The sequence below is a fragment of the Daphnia pulicaria genome, chromosome 6, assembly GCF_021234035.1.
Source record: "Daphnia pulicaria isolate SC F1-1A chromosome 6, SC_F0-13Bv2, whole genome shotgun sequence".
NCBI lineage: Eukaryota > Metazoa > Arthropoda > Branchiopoda > Diplostraca > Daphniidae > Daphnia > Daphnia pulicaria.
In genome coordinates, this window is record NC_060918.1 from 5,038,210 (window position 1) to 5,060,758 (window position 22,549).

The window sequence follows — 22,549 nt, forward strand, 5'->3', positions numbered from 1 at the left end:
AATTGGGCTAGTAATATTAGTTAACATATTCAATTTCACACTTTATATCTTTTATTAAAATGATTGTTTGTGCGGTACTAAACAGCCAAAACCATCATTGTATGTATCCACAAAAAAAAAGAAACGACCCAAAACGGTCATAGCAGAAAAGTGGCGGCGGGAATAGTATACAAGACAACTTCGGAACCCTCAAAAACTTGACAGTTCCTTTTCTCTCTCAAGAATGCCTAACAATTAATCAATAACACGTTCTAAAGCGGGAACCCATCGCTTCAAAACTACCACATTTAAGAGGAATTGTTCTATGCACGCAGGAGAAGAAAAATCAGGTTCAGCCTGAATAAGTACAGCATTGCAGAGCAAGAGTTCCTGAAAACAAAACAGGAAAAGAAGGTACATTGAAAAAAAGTAACGACAGAAAGTTATTCTAACTGTCTTTACCTTTGATACAGATTCTGTAATACGGTTAGCAGTGGCAAGTTGGACCCAACTGTCAGTAGTTTCAATTACAGTATTCAAGTTACCAACTAGGACAGAATATGTTGCATGGTGAAACTCAGGACCTTGTTTGTATAATACTGCAATGGTGAAGGACAAAAATGTAAACCAATGTGAATTTTGGGAGAGGAAATTAGTGTCAAATACTGAAATCAGTGCCAAATTTGATCCCTGATCGGACTACCCAACCAGCCATCCGAAAATGTTGATAAGAGAGATACCTTCAATAATAATAAAAACTCATTAATAACACCTGAAATTAATAATCAAACTAGAGAATTTATGTTGAATGTTTCTAGGCTACAGTTTCATTTATAAAATTAAAAAAAGAAACAGAAATATTTTAAAGAACAATTGAGAATTTAATGGAGACTTAATCTTATACCATACCGAGGCAGAAAGTTACTGGTGGATTTTTTAAACAACTTCCAAATTTCATCAAGATTCAAGAATATGCCTTGAAATTTTACTTGCAAACATCCCACGACATAACTTAAAAAAAAGGCCTCCTCAAGCATGAGGTTAGAAGTTTCATCAACATCACTATATTAATAAATCAATATTAAATGACAACAAAATAAAACTATCCATAAAATTTAAGATGATTGTACCTATAAATACATGATTTGAAATTTGGTACACTTCTCGATAGATTTCCTTTTCCATAGCCTCCCTAAAGTGAATGAAGATAAAAGTTAATGCATTAGTTTCATTAGTTGTAGATTTTTTGTTGGGGCCTTACATTAGAATACAATAATTGCTTCTGTTGCATATCTTCTATAACTATACTGTCACCGTTAAAGGAACCGACAATAAAATTTTTCGGAAAAGGCGTAGGAGAATAAATCAAGTTATGAAATCCTCTCTTACGTTTAAAGAAATTTTCGTTGGACATTCTTAATGGTTTGCGAAAATAATTCGTTGAGTCAAATTAGTCAGTAACTAATAATAACTGCTCAAATAACGTAGCATATGAATGTGATGTTGAGTTTTTAAATCTTAACCGGAGTTGAAGCATAGACTACGAAGTCTTGTAGTCTATGGTTGTAGCAGACGGTTGTTAGATCAGAGACAAAAACAAAGATGAGTTTGATCTTCTGGTTTGATAACTTGATTGGTTTCAGAGGTTTTCAAGGCAGAGCTATCTCGGTGATTTTATCTGGACTCTGGAGTTCCGCGAGTTCTTATAAGAAAGCCTTGAAAGGCTTGAATATCGCGACACGACAGTGAAAAACCATGGAAAAACTGAGCTAAGATATCGATATATGTCGCTTACCCAACCCCCGCGTTACCCCTACTCCTACCCCTACACACCCGCTGTGGCGCTCTCGCGAACCGTCCAGGCAGGAACACACTTCCAGAGAAAAAAGGCGATGGCCATTTAGCCAATGGGAGGGCTCCCTATATGAGTACTTCTACCATTAATCCATTATTCTATAGCTTAGGTTTAGTCTCCGCCCCTGCGTCAAGCAAACAAAAGTACTTGCCGTCCGCACACAGACACAGGATAGGACTAGGATACCTCTCCATCTCCATACCCCTGCTAGGAGTAAGACGGGCAGGACATGGCGGTCTCCTTGTAAACACCCGCTTAGCTTAACATCATGCTTTGCAGTTTGCACCCCAATACACAGAGGGCAGACGGAACGCGTGTGAAACACCACGAATGCTTCTCCAGTTTTCGTTCTTAGCTGCTCGAATTTCCCTTTTCTCGTCCATGCTTTTCTCTCCAGTCCCTCCGTTTCGTCGTCTGCCTCTTCGCGTTGCCAGATTTTACCCTTTAGGCCTTTATTTTTACCTTTGGCGCCGGTGCGCCACAACGCGGAACAACGAGTTTTTTGTTTTTTTCAATTGTGGTTCTGGTTTCGCGTAAATTTGCGTTTCGCGTTTCTTTTATAGAGAAAGAAGAAATAAATGATATAATTATTAATTATGAAATAATTTACCCCTGCCACGGCTTTAATAGATATAGAGTTGCGATATACAATTTACAATTATGATATAATGACCCCTACTACTACTATACCAGAGCTATAGACTCCTGGTCGGTTCACGGCTGTGTTGGCTTCCCCATCCCGGTTTCAGAGTAAACGTAAGCCAATTTGGAAACTGGAATGAGCGCTCTGGTGAGTGTGTCAGCTACTACGCTCAGCTACTTTTGAGAGCCTAGATGGCTCTGTTTCCAGTTTCCACTTCAAAATTCTGACAGGCCCCGCCCTAAAATCTCTGAAAATCGGCTTACGTTTACCCTGAAACCGGGATGGGGAAGCCAACACAGCCGTGAACCGACCAGGAGTCTATAGCTCTGACTATACTACGGCTCCTTTTTTATATGGGATACTTCAAAATATTTTTTTTCTCATTTTTTCTCTTTCAATTTCCCAAATATGGAAGAATGGACAATGGAGGAGTTCTGAAAATATTTTTTTTTTTATTTAACTTTGTGTCAGAGATGAAGTTTAAAGATAAAAAATAGGTTAGTTATTAGAAGTCTGAACTCTGAACCCTAGAACTTCCTGATGAACGTGTGCCGCTGTACTAAATACAACTTAGATAGCTAATAGTAATCATTTTATAAAAAATTAACTATTTTTAATAAGAAGCCTAACAAATCTATTTTTTTATTGCGTGTTTCTTGTTTTTTACTAGTTGTAGTTGATGCTTTAGGTGGCAATATCAATAGCCAGATGGCGTAACGTCATCTGTTTTTGTTCCCATTGGCCATGCCATTGGCTCTCGCCGATAAAAAGGATGGGGATTTTGGCCCGCAGCCGCAAGCATGGCTTAACCATTTTAACACCCAGCGTAGTGATGTCGATAATTCACCCACTCGGCCAACTCGGGTACTATACGCCCCTACCCGGGTGAACACCCGGGTAACGGGTAGCGGGTAGAACGTTGCCAAATAATACCAAATATGTCAAACTCCAAACGTTGTATTCCTTTCAGAAATTCAAAAAAATAGACAGAAATCATATCTTCTTGCAATTGTTATGTGACGAATAAATGTTTCTTCTTACATAAATAAGTCAACAATTAATTAATGTTTTATTGCAGTAAGCAATCGAGTATGCTCATTAAAATAAATAACTTCTTGTACTGAGTTAAAGGCTAAAAATTCTTTTCGTAGGGAGTTACATTAAAAGAAATAAATAAACTTAAGACACAAAGTGGAATAATTACTTTCAAGATGTTTAAGATTAGAAGCCACAACGCCAACCAGTGAAGCCTTTTCGGCAGTTAGATTTGTTCTTCGATCGGTTACAACTAAACCCATCTTGCTGAATATACGTTCACATGGCACGGAATTCATGATGATGCAAAGATATCTGCGCACGAGGACCACCAGACGTGGATATCTATCCCGTCTCTCCTTCCACCATTCCAATGGATCAAGCTGATAGCCGAGGGCTGTTTCAGATAAATAGTTGTCAACTTCATTCCTCGAAGCAGTTTTCCGGCCAGCGCCGGAACTAGGCATTCGCTGACTGCAGTTCTGGAAGGTGGTGGCCATGACTGATTCAATGCACGGACGAAGTTTCGAAAAGCCACGCTGTCACTCATGCTGAAAGGCTGGTAATCGGCACACACCAACATGGCAAACAGACGATCCAGGCGGAGATTTTCTTTAGTGGAGACACGTTGTTGTCGTTTTTTCCCCGACGATTCTATAAAAAAAAATATTAAAATAAATGAAATGTAACAATAATAATTTGAAATACTTTTGCCAGATGCACAGCCAGGTTCCTTCTTGTGTACAGTTCGAAGATGATGAATCATATTTGTCGTAGACCCACCCGAGCGGTCTATAAGTTTTTCGCAGAGCTTACGCGTGGCTTTGCTTCTACTTGTCCCATCAGTGGTGAAGTACTGCCAAACTTTACTTTCCAAATTTTCGTTAGGTTCATCATGGTCACCTTCCTTCAGAATAAAGTAAAGAAATTAAAAAATGATATGCATCAAAAGTAAAGAATGTACTGTACCACTATGCCAATCTCATCCATCAATGATCTGAAATCATCTGCATCGTTTTCAGTTTGAATTTGAACGTCCTGAAGGACGAAATCGATGTTGGACAAGTTGTCGTCGGGTAAAGAGCCACCAGAACTCACACTCGCCATTCTCAAAAATTCAATGCTGAATATTCCAATATAAATTTAAAAAATTAATAAATGAGTAACACGTGAAAGGTCTTAACTTTTAAAATTTGAACAATGAATACTGCGCAGTAATGTTTGGCTTGGTGTGTCTTTTTGCCAAAAAATGTTATGCTTTCTGTGAAAAAATATGGAACGCTTGTTTACCAGTCAACTAATGACGTCCTCAATTACAAGAAAATATCTCAGCTTTCAATTGCAAATTTTTCAAACAGTGCCCTACAATTATTTAAAATTATACGTTTTTATGCCCAAGCATTTTAATTCTACCATCTTCCCCAAAAAATACTGCACAATTGTCACACAATAAAAAAACCGATGGGCTATGCATAAATACTTGTGAAAACGTGCTTAACATGAACTTACCTGAAATGCCGAGCTACTCACATGAGCAGAACTCACGAACAGTGAACAATCAAATGAGAAAGATGAGGAGAAAAAATGGAGCGAAATAAAGTCGTGAAAACATGTTGCCAGTTTTTAAGAAGAATTTCATAAAAACTACAGTTTCATTTCCTAAGTTTTAAATTACTTTTATTTTTTGTTCTTTAACATACATTAATAGTTTAATGTGTTGTTTTATTATTGCATCAAAAAATAAAATATTTTATAACGATTTGACATCTACCCGATCTACTCGATTTTCACCCGAGTAGACGGGTAGTTATCGATATCACCCGGGTACACCGGGTATCGAGTAGAGTCGACGGGTAGAACTCGACATCACTAACCCAGCGCTAGCACAGTATTAACTTACATGCTGTGATTTTGTAATTAAGGTAGCAAGCATTTCTTTTAAATTTAATTATGTCGGAGTTAAATTCAATCGTCCTTGAAGAATATGGCCCAAATTTCCGAGTTCTTAAAAGGAATGACCAGACTTGTGAATTGCAAACAATAATTCGTGACAGGTATTCATCATTTTAGGGTAAAGTTACTAGGCTTATGAACTTAATAATAAAAAAAAAAAAATTAAAAATTTTGCCACATTTAAAATGTTTTTGGCTATTCTTTATAGTTCCTTTTGAATCCCTTGATGGTACAATTTTGGGCATTCGTGCAACCTAGAAATGATAGACTTATATTGTTAATGTCATCTCTGTTACATGAAACGTGAATTTTTCTTGATTTATTTCTATTGTAGGAACACTAACCGCAATGATTTCAAATTTTATGCAGACAGATTGGTACTTTTTGGTCACCTAACTACATTTGTCAAAACATTTTATTAAAATTTTGTTTTAAAAGATTCGCCTTGTAATAGAAGAAAGCCTGAATCAACTTCCATATTCACCAACTTCTGTTATTACTCCTATTGGATTTCCATATGAAGGACTACAATTTGAGAAAGGAAATTGTGGAGTATCAATTGTCAGAAGTGGAGAGGCTATGGAGCAGGTATATGGCAACTTACAATTTGGCAAACTTATGTATTGCATTATTTGCTTAATGAAACTAATTTTATCTTCCCAAAGGGATTAAGGGATTGTTGTAGGTCAATGAGAATTGGAAAAATATTGATTGATTCTGATCATGATACACATGAAGCTAAAGTTGTATATGCTAAATTTCCTGAAGACATTGCTCAAAGGAAAGTGCTTCTTATGTATCCAATTATGAGTAAGTATTTGTTTTTATCCTGCTGTTTTCTGTCTGTTTAATAAGCATTAGGACTTTTCACATTAGATTTTTCAATGAATATGAACTATTTTGAAGTTTATAAATAAGTGAGAATAATAAGCATAAAAACTTTTAGTGCTAAGTTGAAAAGTGCAGTACTTCACAATTAATAAAGCTGCAACACTTTTCTTGTCTTACCAGTTGTTTCCTGAATCTATCCTTGCTCTATTAACAATCGCTAAAGAAAAAAAGCCACATTAAAACTACAAAATGTGGATCTCATGCCAGAAGTAAAATTTGAAAAAATCTTGATCCAAGTCAGATTAACTCATAATTATAGTTCTATACAGCAAAACTTGAAAGCATATTATGATTGATTTCTGAAAGTTTAAATTTTGCTGTGCTAATGTTTTCAAATTGTGGTTAAACACATCTATAACTTGAAAGAGGCCAAGAGGCCACATGTATTTGAAAGGTTCGATTCAACTGTTAGTAACAACACGATATAATAGGATATATATTTTTATATCGTGATAACATCACATTAGATAGTTCATCTAGGAAGAGAGAAGAGCAGAAAATCAGTTTTCAAATCTCTGTTCACATTCAACCCCAAATAGTTAAGTAAATTGCTCATTATTACGATAACGGTTAAGTCGCACTATCAATTTGTTAAGCAAAATTCGAGTTTAGAAGATGCTGATATAGAAGTTCATTTGTTTTCAGGTACTGGTAATACGGTGGTCAAGGCAGTTAGTGTACTAAAAGACCACTCGGTACTCGAAGAAAACATAGTCCTTGCCAATCTCTTCTGCACTCCACCAGCTACCCAAACAATAGTGACGGCTTTTCCTCAAGTATCAACTTATCATGATGAGCATGTTTGATAAACTAATGATAATAATTCTTTTGTATGATATAGATGAAAATTTTGACCTCTGAGATTCATCCAGTTGCACCTAATCATTTTGGACAAAAATACTTTGGAACTGATTGATTATACTGAAATGTCTAATTTTCTGTTTCTTGTTTACTCATTCGGGTTATAATGAAGAATTGCAACTCTAGGCTATACATCAACCGATATTAGGGCCGTCAGTTTTAGGGAGTAGTTTCTGCGTTGATTTTTAAATTTTTTTTTACGAAGAATAATTGGAATTTGTAATTGACAGTTAGGTGAGAAATTTTTTTTATTGTTCGCCGTTGATTTGTAATTATTACTATTATGGACATTGTCCGCGGATCGATTTCCGTTTTTTCATATATGCAAATTGTATTTGTTAAATGAAAGCGGGATGAGTGTATTAGAGGAAATAGACTTAAAACAAAATTCTTTGACATGCTCCATAGGTTGCGTTTACGAATCCCGGCATGCGAGCTTCATTTCCTAATAAAAATAGTAATTTTGAGGTCGTCGAGCACTTATGTTTAGGTTAGGGGGTATCGCATATGTGAAAAATGGGCATGGTGGATCGTAGGCAAACGACATATCCTGTCGTCCATTGATATTTATGTTTTTCTTAGTAAAAAAAACGTAGAGCCTACAGTACGTGGCCTATACGTTCGCACATATACTATGTTTTTACGCCAAAAAAGAAAAACAGACCCCTCCCCGGTGGTTTGCCGGTGGTATACGGATTGTCCTACCCCTCTGTTTAATTTAATAGCTTTCATACTCAATTATAAACTTCTTTTGACAGAGAAATCGTTGCACGTTTTATTTTTATTTCTTCCCTCATTAGTTCTTTCTTCGGCTAACGATATTGTAACGAAGCGTTTTCGCAATACGTTACAATATCGTCAAGGATTTGAGACTATCTTTGCGACGAGGTGTTTCGGCATCTCGGTAATATAAGCGAAAGTAAAGTCAGACCCGCATTAAATATGAGCTGGGAATAACATCCTTTCAACCGGATTGACTATTAGTGGGAATTTTACTGCTTATTCATTAGATAAGTTACATTCTGAAGATATGCGTGAATTGTGACCGTGAGACCAACTCCGACTGACTAGCAGATATAGCCTACATGCACTCATGTGTTGAAACATCATGCAGTAAAAAATCACACCAAGGTAACCAAAGTGTGGTTTAGACGCGCCCCAGTTAGACTTTAAAAAATGACATAAAAAACATACTACCATACTTCGCCGTAAGACAGAATTATCTAGCGAGAAAACATTTATTACGATAAAACCGGAGAATCGCGCTAAGATCTTTTATCAACTTTGCCATGCGTTATCGTCTGCTCTTCAAAATTATTTGAAATAATTGTGTGTATTTCGAAAATATTTCGATTATATATAATTTCCCGTAGGGATTCTGTACAGGTTTTTTTGTATACGGGAGGAATTTTGCACACACGGAGGGTTAGTTCGAAATTTCAACAAAAGATGGCTTTGTGATTTACTTTTTCGGCAAAAGATGGTGGGTCGGTCGAATGTTTCACAAATGTCACCAATAGGTGGCTCTGATTTCAAATTTCACCAATAGATGGCGGCTTTGATTGGGGTGAGTTTGAACTACGCGCTTAGAAGTTTCCCCCTCTATGCTACCTAGTCGAGTCGAGTTCGAGCATGTATCTTGCTTGCATCGGCTAAAACCGGTAAATGTTATTAGCAAATAGCCAAATAGCTTTTGTTTATATCATGGTTTATATACTGCCACTCCAGCCACCAGCCAACTATACTCTCCAGCCGTCAGCGTCCAGCCATTAACATTTATCCAGAAATACAGTGAATCACAAGAAGAGTGGCTCACAGAATTTGCATTTCAGGGAAGTGTACTAAATTTTAAAAACTATCCGTCACATCCAGATTCCTTCAAGGAGGAGAAAAATGTAATGTAAAACTGAATCAAATAGTTTTTTTAAAATCAGAAGTTGATCAAAATTTGTTTCTTAGTGGTCGTTAAATTGGACAAATCAAACACAGGCTACAACAGCTGGATGAATTTTAAGAGCATGTGAGTGACCACAAGGTACTTTTGAGTTTTGATGGTTATGACTTTGTCTCATGAGTTACACAAATTAGTCATGAACTCCAACAGGCCTGGGATTTAGATCAAAGAGTCAAAGCCCTAAAAACTAATTCAGGTATTTGTCTGTTGAAAATGTTTAAGTTAATTTATCGCTCATCAATATTTATGTTTTTATTCTTTTTCAGTGCTCTATTATTCTGTTTTAAACTCACCCCTTTGCTTTTTATCTGAGCAAATTTGTCCTCATTACATATATTCTTCATAATTTTGGTTAACTGGTTGTTTGAAGGCATTGCTGATAAAGATATTAGGTAAAATTTAGCCATGATATTCTTCTCGGAAACAAGTCTAATTGTCTCATTTATCATCTATAGGCTTGTTGGTTTAGGAAATTGGATACATCTACACTGGTTTCTCCCAGTATTGGCAGTGAGAAAATGTCTGGGAAACCACTAAGGGCAAGATCAACAACTGTGAAGGAATGGATCAAGGCGTTGGCCCATCATCTATGGCATGTCATTTCCCCGGTTGGGACCATCACCTTGCTCGAGTACGAGGCCTCTTGTGGAATATCGTCAAATCTCTGCCAATGAGCCATCTCCTTCCTATTCATCAACATGTACTTCGTTGAGGTAAGCCGTTTATCTCGCCGTTTATTCGTTGATTAACCATTGGAACGGCCATTTAGATTTTAAAATTTCATTTTTCAGAGACTTGGAGAGTTGGAGAATTGTAGCCTCTTCCGTTATGCCATTTTTGTCGCGATGCATTTGAAATCGTCACCATCTTTTGCGTTTGTCGCGTAGCGTTTGTGGAAGACATCCTCGGCCGTCATATCGGACAAGAAAAATACGAGCAGTGCGAGCGTTTCCTCGTCGAAAAACTTTGCGTTCCGTCTCAGTGGATTGATAAATGTCGGGCAGTTAAGGCGCTCTATGCGTTTCATCCGAAACTTCAGGCCACGTCCCTGCTTGCCGACCTTGAACTTTACAGCCAAGCACACGACGTAATTTGTGATGAACTTGCTCCGGAAGCTATCCTGTCTGAAACCTATCTGGAGTTAGAGGAACTCTTGGCTCTCTTGGCTGACCCGGAACGATTCAGTACGATTGCCGATTGGTACACAATAGGGGCAAAGTTCATTGGAATTATATCGCAGTCGTAAAACACGTAGATGGAATTTAAATGCAGGTAAGAGAATACTTTTGTTTTTTTCTTTCTTTGATTATGGCCATATCTGTAAATTGAAATTCGTTTCACGCAGGATAATTCCAGTGAAAAGGAAATGCAGCTATAGAATCTCTGCAAGTTGGTGTCCTCTCTTCTCGTATTCTCCACCAAGCATAGGCTTGTTCGCGCGGAAATAGCCCAGAAAGCGGCTTAAATTTTTAAAAACATTATTGGACTCCAGTTAAAGTTGCTTATTGAAGTAAAAAATTCCTGGTCATTTTAGCTCAAATTTATTTGATCTCTATTAGTCGGTCAGCGCATCAGAGGAAATTGTAGTTCACCCTCGTTCTGTCCTAATTTCATAACTCCGTCAGCTTCCTGTGACGCAGGATTACTCGCTCTAAGAGCTTAACAACGTTGTTCGTGCGTACTTTCTCGAAAGTTTTGAATGTTCAAAAGGTGCCAAGTTAAAAAGATCCTGTATTTTTTTCTTTTATTATAAAATTGTCCTCGGGATCGACTGTGAATTTGCGTCTTATACTCTTATGTAAACTAAACATAACTAACCCAAATCTAGAGCAAATGTCATAGGTAACACTTCAACCCTCGCCTTATCGTGTCATAGTGGATGTATTAAAAAAGGACTGAATAACGCGTGAATAAAACTGTGTTAATTTAATTTTTTTGTTTTTGCTTATTTTTATTTTTGGCCGCTCGGCGCAACCAACGGCTGGTGGCTTTTTCAAATCTTAATTAGAAACAGAACAAAAAGAAAGATATATGTTAAAGTCAAATATCTTCTAATTCCATATTGCTAATAATAAATTTTGCTGTAACTTAAGCCTTAAGCTTTAAAAAAGTGCGACGCGGGGTGGCGACTAAAAGTCGCACATCTAATGATTCACAGATATTCATTGAATGTTCCGATATGTTTGATTGATATCTATACTAAAAAAGTTAAAGTATCACGTTAATTTAAGCGATAAACGAAGCACGAAGGGGGGGAGGGCGGGGTTGGCGGGCGAAGCCCGCCACCCAAGCCCCCCCCCCCCCCCCCACTCCTGATTCACTATACCGAATCAGATTCAATTGCATTTCATGTTTACTTTTGCTTTTTTAATGTTTAATTGATATTTCCTACGGGAACCTCGCAAACCGGAACGGGGTGCCAGCATTATAATTAACTATGAAGACCCTTCGATTTCTGGCGTTTCCTCAATTCCTCTATCCCTCTGGGAGGACCGACAGCGCCATCTTATCGGATGGTGGGTGACTGTGTGGGACACCTTCGTCTCGGATTCTCGAATTGGAATCCCTATCGGGAAATTTGGTGACTACACCTCAGTAACGTTGTTTGTCGAAAGTGACAGAAAGGACGACAGAAAAAATCAGAAATCTTATATTACATATTTAATACGCTATGCTTGATTCTTGTTATCAGTTACGATTATCTGCAAGTTCATATCAACTTGATTAACGTTAATTCATCAAGTTTCTGTTTTGGGGAATTTATAGCATCCATTTATACAGTTTATAACAGGTAAGACAGAACTTTTCAGTATATCAATATATTTACTACTTTAAAAAGAGCTTTACTGCAATATAAAGTTTGTTTAGTTTGAAATGATAAAAAACTTATCTTTGAAATGTTAAGGATGGTTTTTGTTTCTTGGTTGATTTCTTGTTCAATCCATAATATGTTGACCTAAAGAGGTGAAATAACATACTTAATGCAATCTTTGATCAAAGATAACTATTGTTTATGCAATACCATGAACTTTGAGTAGAAAATATGCATTGAAGATGGACTAACTGTGATTAAAGCAAATGAATATGCATGGATTCGATTCTAATCCTCTGGCTCTTGAAATTTGCTTCAATTTATAATTTCTGCTTTCCATAGTGTTATTAATTTCTTTATTTCAAATCAAGGTGGATATATTAGAACATTCTCACCAATGACATATTTTTGTTCTATTTTATTAGTATGCCTCATGCAACCAGAAAGTGGGAAGTATACCCTGGAAGAAACCGTTTTTGTTGTGAAGGAAGGATAATGATGGCAAAACAAGTTGGAATATTTTACATAACAGTTGGACTTATCGTTGCAACTAGCTGCACCTTCTTCATATTTGAGTATGTGTCTAACCTCTTACATTTAATGGCATATTGATTATATTTTGCCACTACACAGTTCTATTCAAACTAAATTCTAACTAGATCTCTTTAAAATCTGCCTTCTTACAATTGTAAATGCCATTTCACAGTACATTTTGATAATGTGTGGCTTATGGATATTTTATTTTGAAAATAGTTGTTGTAAAGTAAAGGGAAATGACTTTTATTACTGCTGTTTACATTTTCAATCTTCTCATTGTTGCAACTTTTTACAGCTGTCCGTTTTTAGCTGTCAAAATAACTCCTGCCATACCTGCTGTGGGAGGTCTTCTGTTTACTTTTGTCTTGGCAACTCTTTTTCGAACGTCGTTTTCCGACCCAGGAGTTATTCCTCGGGCCACTCCAGATGAAGCTGCGGACATCGAAAAACAAATTGGTATATCAATATTTGAACTTTATGCTGGTTTATTTGGCCTTTTTTTTCCTGTTTCCATACTTGATTAGGCCATTTTTGATTTATTTAAGATAAAGAAAATGTGTGCGTGAAGAGCATCTTAACTTGATAAATAATTTTGCCTAATTATTTTATTTATTTTTCTTTAAACTATTTATACAGAAGTTCCAAACAGTCCAAATAGTCCAACGTATCGTCCACCACCTCGGACGAAAGAAGTCGTTGTATGTGGACAAGTTGTAAAGTTAAAGTTCTGCTTTACCTGTAAAATATTTCGCCCACCTAGAGCATCTCATTGCAGTATCTGCGACAACTGCGTTGGTAGAAAGCCTTTTATTGATTTTCTATGGATTTTAAAACAGAATTTTCCCTGAAATTGCTTAAACTGTATTGATTCTCAAATTAACTAATGGTTATATTGATTATAGATGGCTTTGATCATCATTGCCCGTGGATTGGCAATTGCGTGGGACGTAGAAACTATCGATATTTTTATTCGTTCATAGTCTCCCTAGCATTCATGTGCGTCTTCATTTTTGCATGTGCTGTCACTCATCTGGTCTTGTGTAAGAATATATTCATATTTTATAGATATTTATTCATTTTTTCTAAAGCTAATTTCTTTTTACCACACTAAAGTAACTAGGGACGACAGGCCATTTGTCGATGCAATCAAAGAATCCCCTGCCAGTGTTCTTGTTGCTATAATTTGTTTTTTTAGCGTTTGGAGTGTGTTAGGATTGGCCGGGTTTCACACATACTTAACTACTTCCAATCAAACTACAAATGAAGATGTAAGAACGGAAATTTTCATATTCACTCGGAGTTGCAAAGTCTTTGGCTTTTCCCGTTTTTTATGTGGAATTTAACTATTGGATAGTCTATAGTTTAAAAACAAGTGTAATGGCATTGTTATTCGTCTTTGATCACTAATGGGAAGAGGATTCACTCTCCACAAAGCCACATGAAAAGCAGAAAATTAAGTGATAGAATACATATAGAATATTGTCTTTTATAATAGTAAAAATACTAACTTAAGTTGTTGAGTATCCCTTTTTTTTTAGATTAAAGGCTCTTTCACTGGAAAACGTGGACAAGAAAAAATTAATCCTTACAGTAAAGGAGGAGTTTGTGCAAATTGTTTATTCATATTATGTGGCCCTATGCCTCCAAGTTTTATAGGTAGGCCTATTCGTTAGAGAGACTTTTTTACTTACTTTTCACTAACTTATTTTCATCGAAACGACCCTTCAAAATTTTACAGACAGACGTGGTTTTGTGATACCAGAACACTCTGTAGTGCCGTCCAGCGAACTCGTTCAGGTATGTTAAATTTCAAATTATGCATGCTGAGATTCTAAAGAGATAAATGTAAAATGTTACATGGGCTATTTCTGTTCTGGAATAACATATTCTTTGCTGAACAATTGCCAATTATTTCTTATACTTCAACTTGTTGTAACGGGCTTCTATTCGACAGGCACCATGTGCGACTTCTTTCGCATCTGTTCAAGGGAACAGTGAAGTTAGAATTTTGAATAATGGCAAAGGACATGTCACGGTCAGCGTCTCCAACTCCACATCGAGAAAGCAGGCTCAACTCGGCTCTCATCAGGGTAGGTCGACCTTTGTTGAACATTCTAATATAGTGCGTTAATGATCATTTACCATTTCAAGCATCCATTGCCAAAATTTAAGGTAATACTTTTGTATTTAGTTTATATAATAAATCATTTCACATTCCGAAATTACTGTAATAATAGGCCACTTGCGCATCAGATCGCAACATTTTTCTCCTGTCGTCAGTAGTGGCCATCAAATATTTCTAACTCGCTAAAAACATGTGGCTATTCGTTTTTTTTTTTTTTTTTTTTTTTTAAATATGATATGCAAGCATAAATTGTGAACAATAATATAGCAAGACACCTGATCAAATGTCACAGGACATAAATTAACCCCAATGGTGTAAGATTGTTGAGGGTGGTGAAAACCTTGACCAAATTTCCCTGTGTAATCTTAATTTGGGTTCAAAATCCGTCGGAACACATTATGTTATATGTAAATGGATATTCGACTAATTTCAATTTCAATGGATTTACTTTTGCATTTGGATTTTATTTTCTTTCAAATCTGTGGAAAAGAAAATTATTCGCAATTATTTTTATATTTTGTGTTTTTTTATTCCATGCAACAAATTTTCATATAGAAACTAAATGCCCTGAAGTCGACCCAGTTGTGTCTCTTCAACCGTTGTCAACCTTGTCGGCCAGCAGTCTACAGTTACTTCATGAAAGAACCATGATTAACACCGACTTGGACCTCGATTCCCTGGATGAATCAGCTTCTTCCAATCCCTGTCATCTTCATTTGGAATCTGCCAGCATTACTAGCAGTCAAACGGGATTACTCCATCCGCTGGTTCCTCGTTATAACGATTTATAGCTATCAACCAGTCGTCTTATATAGTTGAAATCGAGATTACGTACCCAACTTATAATTTGTTGTCGAAGGTTTGTGACTCAACAGCCCTATCCTCCAGGACTGTTTGTGTATCGTTTACACTATCATTGTAAAACTTCGTCGATTGTGGAATCCTGAGTAAATTGGTAACCAATTTTGTCCACCCAAAATCTACTGCACCCTAAATAAATTTTTTCAGTCATCTCAATGCACAACGCGCATCAATGTACCGCAATCTTCACGTATCATTTGTGTAGTCACCTTTTAAAAGCACAGCTCGTACTCGCGATTCTACGCCCAATAATAACGCAAATTCAGTTCGCATCAACTTTCTATAGAGGCTAGAGGGTGATTTCTCATGAAAGAAAATGACCTAAATATGTGGCGAAAATCTCATGGATTGCATCGCTACTGGGCTTTTCCGATTCGTACTGACAACACAAAAAATTCCTCGGAAGGCATTGAAAAATAAAGCGCGTTTTCTTGGCGCGAAGGTTTGACATTATGAGATTAGCTTGACTGTATTATGATTCAAGTTTGAGCATAATGGAATGGGTGTGCGACATACGGACCCCACCATACGGGCCCCGACATACGGGCCCAGGCCCGTATGTCGTAAATTTTTAGGCCCGTACGTCGTTTTTAACGTCATACGGGCCCAAGTTTTTTTATAACAGTGAATTGTGTCCAAGTCCAATCCCATTTCATCTAAACAACTGTTGGAGGCGCTTGGAAATCTCACGCATAAGTTCTCCAGGGCCCAACTAAGAGAACTCCGGAATGCCAATGGTCTTGACGAGTCTGATTAAGACTATTTTTTTCTCTACCTACTTTATCTCATTTTATTTCTACATTCATTTTATAAGCTGGTTGTGCTTCGAGCCAGCAATTTCGATACAGCTTCATGTCTGTATCTATTCTGATCAGCATTTAGCGGGATCCCAATTACTGTGTTCTTTTTTCATCGATTTTTTTCTCCCTTTATGTAATGTAAATAATTCGATTACGCATAGTAGGTATTCAACTCATCTTTTTATTTCCAATTAAAAAATAGGCCCGTGTGTCGTCTTTTTTTAGGCCCGTGTGTCGCATGAAAAAAAAAGAGGGCCCGTATGTCGGGGCCCGTATAGCGGGGCCCGTATGTCGCACATCCAATGGAATGCGTTGGATGATTTTGTACTAAGGATAAATTTGCAGTGTTCTGTCGAATAAGGTTTTTCGCTATTCGAGCTACGCTCGAATAACTTTCATTTATTCGACGAATAAAGAATACGAATAAAAATAAGGGTCTTATTCGAATTTTCGATTAGAACAACGAATAACGAATAAGAATAAAATTTCAAATAAATTTCGCATAAAAGATAAGAAAAATTCGGATTTTAATCAATTAGTAAATGGTTTTAAGAGAATGGGTGAACGAAATTGATTTATGAAAAAACAAAATAAAAGTTTTTCGGTCTTGGCTCCCTACCACATTACCAGATTTAATTGGAATTTGAATTTTTGCAGAACCCAGTTAATGCCCAACATATCGCCTGTGATGACTCACAGCGCCACTTAGTGTAACTTAGGAAACTGCTGCAACACAAATTTCGGTGCTTGAAGCATGTCAAAGCACCACCCTCTAGGCAATTCCTTTCCCGAGCAATGGGGGTTGAGTTTCAACCCCCTAAAAGTCGTCTTCCTCCGTCTCACCACAGGTGGCGATAGCGAAAATACGTCTTAAACAGTATCCCAAAAATGAAAAATTTATTCAAAATTGATTCGATATTTATTCGAAAAGTTATTCGCGGACAACGAATAATTTTTTTCTAAAAGATATCGAACAACGAATACGAATAAAAGTCATTTATTCGACGAATAAAGAATAAGAATAAATTTATTCTTTATTCCCGAATAAAAATTTTATTCGAAGCGAATTATTCGACAAAACACTGAATATTACATGAGTACTAAATTAGTACTCATATTAATTAGCCTACGCACGCCTAAAAAAATTCTTTTAGAAAGAGGCTTTGAAACCACATTCTTAAAAAAGCAAAATCAAAGTTCCGATAAACGTCTCAGTGTTCTGTATTTGACGAATAAAATAAAATAAAATACAAATAAAATACAAATACAACTGTATTTTTATTTGTATTTTTGACTTATTTTAGAGTGCGTATTTTATTTTTATTTTATTTGACGATATCTGTATTTATTTTAAAATACTCAAATAAATGGTCAAATAAAACCGTTTTCAAAATTTATGAGTAAAAAGTAAAAAAATGCGAAAAAATGCTACTGTTTGAATGAATCAAGAGAGTGGCCCGACCCCAAGCAAAAAGAAGCGCAACTTGTACAGCACCTTAATACTCCCAAAAGGACCCCTTTTTTAGCTGGAAGTGCCAAAATTGAAAATTCTTGACGAATTTGAAGTCTACTTAAGGTGAGCCGAACATCCTATGGAAGAGTTAGATGATGGTGGTGTCTTGCAACCAACTCGAACTCTTAAATATTGGAAGCTTCATTCCCACCGTTTCCCTTTCTTGTGTCTTGTTGCAAGAGATGCTCATGCTGCGTATTGAGAGAGCGTTTAGTACTGCTAGTACATCCTCACACTCACAGCAAAGAAGTCTCGAACAAAATCTTTCTTGTTTCAACAATTACTTTTTCTCAAACACAATTCAAAATTGTTTGATTGTTGAATCGTATAAATTCAGTCTACATCGATCAATACTGAATTGATAGAATAAACAGTGACGAAATTAAAACTGACTTATCTGTATTTTATTTGTATTTTATTTGTATTTTATTTGTATTTTACACCTTTTCTTTAATTATTAAAATACTGTATTTTATTTGGTATTTTATTTTATTTTAATTTGCATTTTAGAAAAACACTCAGAATTGTATTTTTAAAATACAGTATTTTAAAATAAAAGTAATTTATTTTAAAAATACGTAATGTTTTGACAAATACAAAACACTGAAACGTCTAAATACATTTTGTCATATTATAAGTGTCTCTCCAACTCTCCATTAGTAGTTTTTGGTGTGGGTACGTTATCGTAGGCCCCTTCCATGGGCAATGTTACGAAAGGCGCAAATTAAAAAAAAAAAGTGTGAATTTCAATCACGAATTTTACATATAAGAAATTGCCTAATCTAGATGAATTAGGTATTTCAGGATAGGGAATTAAATTAAGCTTTAATTAAATCAATTTCTGGACATATTGATTAGTAATTTTATAGATTACGAACGAAAAACCCCTATTTTTACTATACCCCGAGGCGAGCGACCTCCTAACCTAGCGAACCTGGCGTGGAATCTTGGAACCCTCTACCAAACACCCGCCAGTCTTGGAGATAACAGAGAGTTTACACTACCTTTCATAAAAACTACTCGGGCTTTTCGACAAAGAAAGCAGAAAAGTCAATTTTTACGTTAGGTGTCTTTACCTAACAAACAAAAAAAAGGAGGTCGGCAGATTCCCGGCCTTTTACTTCGTTTTTCTTTGGGTTGGGAGTTAAAGTTTTGTAAGAAAGACTGGGTTTTAAAAACGGGTATATTGCTTGGCTTTTTTCCCTCGATATATCTTTAAAAAGTCTTCTATGTAAGGCTTAACAAAGAATTTTTATCCCGCTAGCCTTTAGCGTGTTTGTAATCTCGCCGGACACAGGTAGGGTAGAAAATCTTCGTTTGGCCGGTCGAGGTCAGCTTTCAACCTAGACGTTTTTCATTCCTACACCCCTTTATGCAAAATTGAAAATTTGAAAAAATATTTTGTCTGTACCCCGTCTGGGTACTACCCCCTCCCTGTCCGTTTACTTAAACAAAGAACAAAAGGAAAAACTGAAAAGGCCAGAGATCTACCGACCTCGTTTTTTTTGTACGAATAAGGTAGCCATCTTGCGCTCGAGTTCGACTTTTTTTATTTATTTTGTCGTGGGCCCGAGTCGTTTTTATGAAAGGTACTTGTTAGGTTAAGGTCTGGGTTGTTAACTAGACAATTAACGCAATGTATTTGACGAGAACAGAAGCGAGATCCTTACACCAAGTAAGCCGAAACCAGACTGCCTTTCTTCCTGCTCGCTGCTTCCAAGCTTCAGCGCTTGAGCGCCGCACGACATCTAGCGGTCGCGGGAAGAAGGGCACAATAACACAACAACTCTCCCCAAGCTGTCACGCCGTAAACAATTTTACCCAAGTAGGGCGTGACAGCTTATACACACAAATGATAGTAGCGAAATCAAAAGCATACAAATATACGGGGCGACCGACGAGAATTTCGCGGCCGCTTTCCCAGAACGGGAACGCACGATTCCCTGGTGAGCCGCGTGGAGTTTCCGGAGGACATTCTTTCGGGCCGCCTGAGGTATTACAATGCGGTTTCCGAACAGCACAATACCTTGTTCCACTGATAACTGGTGGCGGATGCCCCAATAACTTCCCACTGCGGCGGGTGCACGGTCTCGGCGCTCGGGGAAGCCAGATTCGATTGCTGCGATTAGTGCGGAGTACTCTCCGTCGCTCGCGGCCACCGCACGGATCTCATCGACTAGCGGGTCGGGTAAATGAGGAGGGACGGCAGATTCATCCGGATCCAAGTTGTCGTCGTAAGAGATGGCGGCGATCCGGGAGATGATGGTGCGGTGAGCATATGCTGTGACGTCCGAGTTGGCTGCTTCGTCGTCCGGGCCAGGATCGTTTATCGGTGCCCGCGATAGAGCGTCCGGGATGGCATGCTCTTTCCCCTTGCGCCACACGGTGGTGAAAATATACGGGGCCAGACGCTCTTTTAGGCGCTGGATTTTTGGATTTTCCACAGCGTCAAGGGTGTAAGTGTTAAGGATGGGCACGAGTGCTTGGTGGTCCACCACTAGCGTGAAAGCAGGGAGTCCCTTCAAATAAAGCTTGCATTTGCGGATGGCCCATTCGGCCGCTGCCAGCTCAAGTTCCACGATTGCATATCGGGATTCCGTGTCTGTGCACCAGCGGGAATTGGCGTCGATGAGCCGCCACTGCGCATCGTGTTTTTGTAGGAGGGCGTACCCCATTCCATTTTTCCGGGATGCGTCCACCTGTAGAGATGTCTCCCGTGACGGATCAAAGCTGGCTAGAATTGGGGGCGCCAGTAACGCCGATTTTACCGCCTCGAACGCCATTTCATGGTCGGCGGTCCAAATATAAGAGTTCCGGGAGCTGAGTAACGGGCGGAGCGGCCCTTTTGCGCCGGCAACATCCGCCGAGAAGCCAGCGAGTTGCTCCACGAGTCCCATGAAGGATCGGAGCTCCGTGATGTTATTCGGGCGCGGGAAGCGGGAAATAGCTTGCAGCTTGTTGGGATCGACGGTGACACCGCCATGTTGGATTTCGTATCCCACCCACGCTACCTTGGGTTCCGCAAATTGGAACTTTTCGAGGTTGAGGGTGATGTTGGCCGTCCGGGCCGCTTGGAGAAGGGCGCACACACCTTTCACGTGCGCTGGGAAATCGCGGTCGAAGCGGAGCAAGTCGTCCACGACACGAACAGTGTTGACTTGATCGGCGAACGCCATATCTGCACGGCGGTTAAATTCGTCGCCCGAGCAACTAAGCCCCATTGATGCCCGTAAAAACTTGAATCGGCCCCACGGCGTCATGAAGGTTGTTAGGATTTGGCTGGACGGGTGTAGCGGGATCTGGTAGTACCCGTTCGCGGCGTCGAAGCACGAGAAAAAATTAGCTCCGCTGTCGATTTCCGCTACTGCATCCCGAGGCGTTCGCGTGGGATGAGTGGGACGGCGGACAAACCTATTGAGGCGGGTATGATCCACGACGATTCTCAGCTTTCCGTTGGAACGGCGAAGAACCACTAGCGGCGCTGCCCAGTCAGTGGCTTCTTCTACCGGGACAATCAGCCCCTGCTCCACGTAATCGTCCAGCAATTGCTTCACCTCCGGTCGATCAGCGAAGGGAATGGGGCGTGCCCCATTAACGTAGTATGGGACTGCGTCTTCTTGTAACTGTATGATCATTTCCGGGCCCGTCATGCATTGGAGGCCCGTGGACTGATCGAAAACATCGGAGAAGTGATTAGCCACAGCAGCTTTAATCTCCGCTTTTTGCTCCGCAGATGGGGACGACGGGATGTTCAAGTTTTCGAGGAAAACGGAGGTAACGTCATTTGAGCTTGAAGCAGGTTTCGTCAACGTCTGCACAGATGCTAGTAAGCGGGGGAGTGGGAGCGGGTAGTCGCTGTGTAAAATTCGCAACGCGATACAGTCCAGCCAACTCAGCAGGACGCCATGAATTTCCGGACAGATGACTACGGTGATAGTGGCTGCTTGTTCGCCGTATCGGATCCGAACGTCCCTCTGGCCGATCGAAAGGAGGGGGGCCGACTTGTCCGCCATCACGAGGTCGAAGGAAGAAGATGATAGGTCCGATTCGGACAGCCCAATAGCGGATAGGAAATCCAGCCCACCCACGCTGACTTCCGCTCCGGGATCCGGGGTAACGTTGGCAAACGACCGCGCTGAAAGCCCGTTCCGTCCAATATTTCTACGGCTATAACGGGGGTGCGGCGATCCCGGTGTTTAGCCTTCACGTTACCGATGCATATGCGTGCCATCTTGGTTTTGGGGGCAATGCCACCATCCGTTTTGTTGCCGCCACCGCCATGCTCGTAACGAGAGCCGCCGCTGCCGCCAGGTGGTCTCGGTTTGCTGGATTTGTTGGGGCATTTGGGAGCGAAGTGGTTTGGCTTGCCGCAAATATGGCACATTTTCCCGATGGCCGGGCAGATTTGGCCAGCAGTATGCTGCGATCGACCACATGCACCACAGGAATGTGCATCCGACGACGAGTGCCGGCCGCTCTGTTTAGCTTGAATGGAAGAGACGCCAGTCTGGGTGCTGAGGATTTTCTCATTGGCTCGAGCAGATTCCTCGCTTCTGCATAAATTTACCGCTGCCTGAGTCGTCGGGAACGGGCTAAGGGCGAGGAGTTTCTTCTTCGTTTCAGAATCACGAATACCCGCCATTATGCGGGTGGCCATGCGGCTGTCGATACACGCGCCGCATAGATCTGCAGCGTCCGCGAGCCGCCTGAGGCTGATGTAGAAATCATCG

The 22,549-nt window shown here is 39.1% G+C and overlaps 3 protein-coding genes and 2 long non-coding RNA genes across 12 annotated transcripts; 4 read left to right on the plus strand and 1 right to left on the minus strand.

Moving 5' to 3' along the window:
• Positions 1-33: 33 nt before the first annotated feature.
• LOC124343028 (tRNA-splicing endonuclease subunit Sen2-like) lies at positions 34-1,791 on the minus strand. Of its 2 annotated transcripts, XM_046796135.1 has the most exons (6): positions 1,241-1,787; positions 1,110-1,171; positions 889-1,041; positions 646-719; positions 442-578; positions 34-369 (listed from the first exon to the last, which is right to left on the minus strand). In XM_046796135.1, the coding sequence occupies exons 1-6, from the start codon at positions 1,391-1,393 to the stop codon at positions 235-237; spliced, it is 714 nt and encodes a 237-aa protein (XP_046652091.1). In that variant the 5' UTR covers positions 1,394-1,787; the 3' UTR covers positions 34-234. The 2 variants fall into 2 exon arrangements, with proteins under 2 accessions (XP_046652091.1, XP_046652092.1); XM_046796136.1 differs by lacking the exon at positions 889-1,041 and having other exon boundaries at positions 1,241-1,791.
• Positions 257-1,137, plus strand: LOC124343029. The gene is made up of 2 exons (XR_006919111.1): positions 257-393; positions 453-1,137. It is a non-coding gene; the product is annotated as an uncharacterized LOC124343029 (long non-coding RNA).
• Positions 1,792-3,217: 1,426 nt separating the features above from the next.
• Positions 3,218-7,290, plus strand: LOC124341756 (uracil phosphoribosyltransferase homolog). Its single transcript, XM_046794691.1, has 7 exons — positions 3,218-3,298; positions 5,387-5,566; positions 5,800-5,842; positions 5,904-6,053; positions 6,131-6,275; positions 7,002-7,132; positions 7,198-7,290. Exons 2-7 carry the CDS (start codon positions 5,463-5,465, stop codon positions 7,270-7,272), a joined length of 648 nt encoding a protein of 215 aa, XP_046650647.1. The 5' UTR covers positions 3,218-3,298; positions 5,387-5,462; the 3' UTR covers positions 7,273-7,290.
• A 1,308-nt stretch (positions 7,291-8,598) lies between these two features.
• Positions 8,599-11,101, plus strand: LOC124341757. 5 transcript variants are annotated; one of them, XR_006918598.1, is made up of 7 exons: positions 8,599-9,112; positions 9,177-9,252; positions 9,306-9,367; positions 9,438-9,563; positions 9,627-9,884; positions 9,963-10,443; positions 10,517-11,101. It is a non-coding gene; the product is annotated as an uncharacterized LOC124341757 (long non-coding RNA). The 5 variants fall into 5 exon arrangements; XR_006918600.1 differs by having other exon boundaries at positions 9,322-9,367; XR_006918599.1 differs by having other exon boundaries at positions 9,177-9,237.
• Positions 11,102-11,664: 563 nt separating this feature from the next.
• Positions 11,665-15,662, plus strand: LOC124341805 (palmitoyltransferase ZDHHC14-like). 3 transcript variants are annotated; one of them, XM_046794754.1, is made up of 11 exons: positions 11,665-11,962; positions 12,409-12,558; positions 12,816-12,976; positions 13,157-13,315; positions 13,423-13,560; positions 13,634-13,788; positions 14,059-14,176; positions 14,259-14,317; positions 14,475-14,610; positions 14,672-14,692; positions 14,758-14,901. In XM_046794754.1, the coding sequence occupies exons 2-10, from the start codon at positions 12,410-12,412 to the stop codon at positions 14,689-14,691; spliced, it is 1,095 nt and encodes a 364-aa protein (XP_046650710.1). In that variant the 5' UTR covers positions 11,665-11,962; position 12,409; the 3' UTR covers position 14,692; positions 14,758-14,901. The 3 variants fall into 3 exon arrangements, with proteins under 3 accessions (XP_046650710.1, XP_046650709.1, XP_046650708.1); XM_046794753.1 differs by having other exon boundaries at positions 14,672-14,901; XM_046794752.1 differs by lacking the exons at positions 14,672-14,692; positions 14,758-14,901 and adding an exon at positions 15,201-15,662 and having other exon boundaries at positions 11,666-11,962.
• Positions 15,663-22,549: the final 6,887 nt, after the last annotated feature.